The sequence below is a fragment of the Eschscholzia californica genome, unplaced genomic scaffold (genome assembly GCF_041429995.1).
Source record: "Eschscholzia californica isolate CP2 unplaced genomic scaffold, dmEscCali1.0.p SCAF_6, whole genome shotgun sequence".
Classification (NCBI taxonomy): Eukaryota; Viridiplantae; Streptophyta; class Magnoliopsida; order Ranunculales; family Papaveraceae; genus Eschscholzia; species Eschscholzia californica.
Window position 1 is genome coordinate 7,832,683 of NW_028238483.1, and position 6,442 is coordinate 7,839,124.

Genomic DNA, 6,442 nt, shown 5'->3' on the forward strand with positions numbered 1-6,442 from the left:
TTTGCGCTTGTATTGTTAAATCTTTGACTAACATCCCGTGTGTAAAATGCTTATAGTTAGTTTCAACCACAAGTTCATCCACGTGCAAAATCACATACAACCACAATTTCGTCTATGAATTTGTAAAATATGTTAGTGTTCAACTTGTGCTTGTAATGATAAAAAAAAAAACATAAAAGAATCGAAATGTAAAACTTTGAAAAACATGGATAGTTCTACTGCGGATAGAGTCATTTTGAGAGTAACATTATTTTTTTTGTTAAATATGTTACTTTTTGTCAGAGTTCAGAAAATATCGCTAAAAGTTCCAATATTTATGTAAAATCAAAGAAGTGCTACAAGAACTTTGAGAACGTTGTTGACTAGAAAATTAACTCGTTCATTCAAAATTACAATACGTAAATGATTTTCCGAGTAAGTCAAAAAATTACAGAACGCGAATATGCTGCTAGAATTAAGAAAATGCTATGAGAATGTACAAAAAGTTTCAAAAATATAATGTCTTTTTATGCAAATTTTTTGAAAAAACCAAGATTGTAGAGAGAGAAACAGTGGTAAAAGAAGAAATTTAAACTATCGAGCATCTCGTTCTTCTTAATTTTCTGTAGGTGAAGACTAAAAAGCGTGGATGGATTTTGTCTATGTTTTCTCTTCGTTAACAGAAGGAGAGAGAGTTATGATCGATTTTTTTTTAGTCAAAAGATGAGGAAAACATTCCTTTAAACAGAAAAGACAACTTTTTGTAGGCATGAAAACTTCTTATTGAGGAATTATTTTCATGAAACTGAAAACATTATTTGTATCTTCTAATATGGATAATTATATTTAACCCAGGATAGGTTAGGTACTGGTAGAGAAAAAAGAGGTTAGGTATGTAAATACTCCTAATGAATTTATTTTATATTTTATATTTTATATTATCTTTGGCCTCTAAACTCATTGACCCTGTGATTTTGGACCTAAAATTTATCCCCCTTATTTTAATTATTTCAGACGCCCAAAACAGTTTCTCTTAAGAAGAGTTAAATGCAAATTATTTGTCATCCAATTCTTCTTTCATCTTGTTTATCTTTCTTTCTTTTCTCCCTCTCTTGTCTTGGCTACCTAAGTGATCATATTTTGTTTTTTTTCACTATCATAATCATTTTTGTGTGCACTAAATTTTAGGCAAAAAAAATTCAATTATTACATAGAATCTCTTTTGTTATGTGTAATTTTTTTTGGGTTATTTCCCAAATGGCCCCAACTTTATGACAAGCTTCCTGCCTAGCCCCCTACTTTATCGAAATTACTCAGATGACTCTTTTTTTCAGTTACCGTTATAAGTTCGTTAACTAGCCATCACCTCTCTATCCTACATCTCATCACAACTCTCTGCCACCTCATCTTCTCGCCACCTCATCTTCTTCACCGTCGAAGGTTGCCGGCCGACCAAGTTTCCGAACGACGACTTTCATACATAAAAAAAATTCATGTTTCACGTCATCAGTTATAAACTTGAACAACCAACCAATTCCCCTCTCTTTTTTTTTCTCTCTCTCTCATCATCATCTCTCACAAAAGGAAATATCTGACTACAGTAGATCAGATCTCCACCCCTATTATTCAAAAAGAAACTCTCTTCCATTTATATTAATTAGATCAAATCACTCCACCCCTAAAGCTTATTTGAGATTAACTTGAACCACCACCGGTTCTTCCATGGAGAGATCAGATCTCAACTTTACCTTTTACTTTATCAGGCTTTCTTGCTGCATAATTCTTTGAATTTTCTCTCTTTTATCACTTCCAGTGGTAAGGGGTTTGCCTGTTTCTCTCACATTTGTTCGTGTGGGATCCACGTTGGTGGTTTCTTCCGGAACCACGTTTCCCTTTGTAATTTTGTTTTCTGCCATGATCATTTGACAATATCGCATGTGCTTCAAGCACAGGTACGGACCCAGTGGGTCGAGATTCATGGTTATGCAATAACAACTGGTTATTTTGTTCATTGACCAAAAGACAAGTCAGTAACTGGGAGAATTTAGAGAAACGTCGCTCTTGGTATTGTGACTGCAGGACAATATCCGAGGCATGGAACGTACTCAATGTTTTATTTATCATTTGTTCATCAGTGATAATATCACCTCCCACTTCCAGTCTTGAAACAATTTTACAAAGACTGGAATTATAAGCAGAAATGGAAGAAAAATCTTGTAATCGAAGATTTATAAAATCAGTTCGAGCTTTTGGAAGGATGACCATCTTCAGGTGATCATATCTATCCTTTAAGATATTCCATAAAGCCAAGGGATCTTCCACATACAAATACTCTGACTTCAGGTCATCATGTATGTGACGTCTCAAAAAGCTTAAAGCATGAGCACGTAACATTTCATCTGCATTATTCCCTTCAATAATAGTGTTCAGGAGATTTTTGTATTTTAGAGTCAGTCTAGCTTCGACTGCCCATTCCATGTAATTTTTACCTGTTATATCTAGTGCTGCAAATTCAAGTCTAGCAAGGTTAGACATTATGAAATATGAATGAAAATATTATACCTTTCACCAGGCGGAGTAGCGGCCTAGTTTGTTCGATATTTCACCGATGTTGACTTCGACAATGGAGCAAAGTAACGACTTCTTTCAGTTCGCTAGAGACTCGTGCTGATAACGTGTTGTAAATTTGTCGGTATGTTTTCTCCAATGTGTATAGATATTTGCATGCAACTAAATGGAATTAAAGAAAGAGAAAGATATACAAGTAATGAGCTATACTAAAACAAAGTAATGAACTTGAACCAAACTTTATTAGAAGAATTCTTTCCAAACCTTTTCTATCTCTTACCAATTCATACCAACACTACACCATGTACATCTATTTATAGGGTGGGAGAAGTAGTAGGAAGGTGACACATAACCCATGTGTTGTAACTTGCATGGTGTGTTGTCATCAACAAGATGACACTTCTCATATGGAGCTCCCATGCAATGACACTTTTCATATGGAGCTAACATAATATGATACCTCTCATATGGAGCTACCATAAGATGACACCACATCTAAGTGGTATTATAGGAATGGTGGACTTCTATAGATATAAGTTTGGATAAGAAAAGGGATATTAAAGACACCCAAATCCCTTTCCATACCCAATGGTTTTATGGGCAGCCATATCCCTTATAACAAAAAGGTTTTTGTTTTTTTAATTTGGTTTATTGGCTTCTTTAGATTTAATTTTTGTTTTTTTAACGGTAAAACGACCAATCAAAACAACTGAAGTGTAAACTGAAATTCAAACCCCACCAACTCTTCTTGTCTTGAGAAGTTCTTCCCACCTGTCTGTTAAACTAAACGTCATCTTTATCAGGATAGTCACAACCACCAAACCACAAACCCAAGTACAGGTAAAAACATACAAGAGTTAGAAAGAGAAAAAGCCTGAAACAAACAACAAGATAGAGAGATAACATAGACACGGAAGAAGATAACAATAGCTCAAATGAAATAATCTTTATTCCTTTCTTTCCTCATCTGGACCTCTCTCGCCCTCTCTCTCTCTCTCAATCTCCCAAAGCTAAAGCCTAAAGACAACATCAATTGAAATTTCTTCCACTTGGGTGTTCTTTTTTTTTATCCGATGGATCTACAAAATTCAGAAGGGAAAAAACAGGAAAGAAGTTTAGAAGGATTTTCGGCTAATGATCCAACTAGGATCTTCTGGAATTCTCGCAAAAGATCTGGTAACTAAATTTCAATCCATTGCTTCTCTTTTATCAAAAGACTGGCTGTTGTTTGAATTTGCATGTTTTGGATTTACCCTTATCCCCAAATTTATCTTAGAAATTTCCAAACTCTCTCTCTCTCAATTTGGGTTGGAGATGAGGAAGTTTTTTTTTTTTGTTGAAACGAGATGAGGAAGTTAACTCCTACACGATTTCTCACTGTTGTGTATTTTTTCCCTTCTTTTCACTTTTGATATAATTGGGCCTTCATGGACAAAAAGCCCAATATTATTTTTTTTTTGGGATATTAGCATAGCACCATAACCGTCGAATTCAAAACTTACATAAACTACTGCTCTAAAGCCCAACAAAACTACTGGCCTAAAGTCTATCTAACTACTTCATTTATTCCCAATTTCGAGAATCCCGAATTTACGCTACTACGGGATCGAACATGATATCTCGGTATTGCGGAATAGATGCACTACCAACTGAGCTACGGGTTGTTGTTCCAGCCCAATACTGACAAAAGTCCACAAAAGAGACCCAAAATTTGACAAATTTTGGGATTTACTAAACAAACCATTTCGGCGTGACAATGTATTCTGGGATTCACCTAACACATTATTGTTGCATTACACTACTATTTTACTGCGTTAAAGGTATAGAAAATAAACTTTTTCTTACACATTTTTACACCTTTATTAAACAATTAACACATAAGTGATGCATATTTTTTTCCATTGAGGAAAAATCAGAGATTCTGAAAAATAGGCTTATTACCTTTTTTTTTATTGAGATTGGGCCTTAAACCTATTGTATTTGGCCTATCGCCTACCGACCCAAAATTCTTAATAAACAAACAGTTGATATTTGAGCTCCAGAATCACGCCTCCCTCCTAAGAAACTTAAGGGTGTTTTTGGCCTAAAATCCATCGTATACAAATGAAATGTTTCTACATTTTTTTATACGAGAGAGAGAGATAACAAAATAGTGGCAACCAAGTTATTATAATCTCTTATATTATTACCAATTTGCAAGTGAGTATATTTAAAGGAGTACATAAGCATTGACGATGTCGAAAAGTGATTTGTCTGGATATCTTCCTATAAGTGATCCATCCTCTTGGACTCTCTTTGTTGAACTGCAGTGTTAGGTCACTCAATGTGTATCTTAAAAGGCAAAACATATCATTCTTGTGTTGCTATCTTCCTTTTTTAATGGTTAAGTGTCCATATCTTGATTCATGCGCAGGCTACTTTATTAATGATATTTGAATTACTTTGTGCTTCCTCTGTTACCATCAATATCTTGAATGGAACCTGCACTCAATCTTTGATGTGGCAGCCAGTGGACGGTTAGTGGTCGATAAGACAACGGAAGACACCCCAGAAAAACTGGAGAAACAAAGGGAAGGATCTCCAATGAACATGGAGAACCCACATGACGCATCAACAGCTCCTGTTCTTTCGGAGCGTCGAAAGGCTCTTTTTGAACCACTAGAACCACATACAGATATTATAAATGTTCGAAGATCGTCGGCAGATATGTTACTCCCTCCACCAGATTTTGACACCACAAGTTACCCGAAAGGCTGGCTTATTGGGAAGAAACGAAAGCTCGTTAACATTGATGTTGTTGAGAGCATGCGGAGAATTGCCGTTCAGGAAATGAACAGAAAGGTAAACCCTCAACCATGGAATTGAAAGGCATAATTTGAACTCTTATTAGTTTGTATCTTGGGTGAGACTCTTTCACTTGAGTCCCACGGTTACCCTTATTAGTTTGTTTAGATTCATTGCGTGTGCATCTACCTTGTACATATGGCTGACTTAGTTCTGTCCATACTAGACATAAAAATAAGTCTAGAATAGAAGATAATTGCCCGAATCATCTAGAAATGACTATTGTGCGCCTGAATAGAATACGTCAAAACTAGACAATTTAATTTAGACAATAGAAAAATTAACCCCAAATTTGGATGTTGTTTTTTGGATAGGATCGGGAGATTGATGGTCTGAATGAGCAGCTAGAAGAGGATGCAAGAGCCGTCGAACATCTTCAGGTTCAACTACTGGAAGAACGTCGCAAACGAGCCAATATTGAGTGTGAGAACAGGATGCTACAGAGTCAAATCTCAATGTTGATGAATATGATGCAGGAAACAGAAGATGGTGCAGAGGCAGAAGGGACAGAAGATTCATAATAACTGTTGTTTATTCTTTATAGGATCAGTTTAAAAATGGGTTTAGACACACACAATGTTTATAAAAAATCTGTGATTGGTTATATTCATAGTTGATATCAATATTTTATTGTATGTGAAGTTTAGGGCAATAAGTCCACAGGATTGGGCAAAGTATCTCATTTGTTTTTGCAGATCTATTATTAGGTATTTCTTTTACCCAAAAAAAAATATCGAACAGTCCAAAAAGTGGGGGTAAATCCAATCTTTTCCTGCCAAAAAATTAGAAACAGGTCCAAATGTCACGAAGGTACAACTTTTCCTGTTTTTTATTTCTTCTCCTCTTGCCTTTGGACGGAATATTTCTAGCTTTTCTGACAATCTGACACACTGACAGAAAAAACATTAACTTCCCGTACATTATTTTGTTTCTCTCTCTAAACTATTCAGATTTCTTTCAAATTTGGATAAATGGCACCATTTTTTCTAAGATTTGGCCAAAATTTTGGGATCCCACCCATTATTTTGTTTCAATTCCTTCTTCCTTCTTA

The 6,442-nt window shown here is 35.3% G+C and overlaps 1 protein-coding gene across 1 annotated transcript; it reads left to right on the forward strand.

The window, feature by feature from the left end:
• Positions 1 to 3,194: 3,194 nt before the first annotated feature.
• On the forward strand, positions 3,195 to 6,085 carry LOC147531545 (Snf1 kinase interactor-like protein). Its single transcript, XM_086650240.1, has 3 exons — positions 3,195 to 3,723; positions 5,054 to 5,388; positions 5,706 to 6,085. Exons 1-3 carry the CDS (start codon positions 3,621 to 3,623, stop codon positions 5,910 to 5,912), a joined length of 645 nt encoding a protein of 214 aa, XP_086506366.1. The 5' UTR covers positions 3,195 to 3,620; the 3' UTR covers positions 5,913 to 6,085.
• The last annotated feature ends 357 nt before the right edge of the window (positions 6,086 to 6,442 follow it).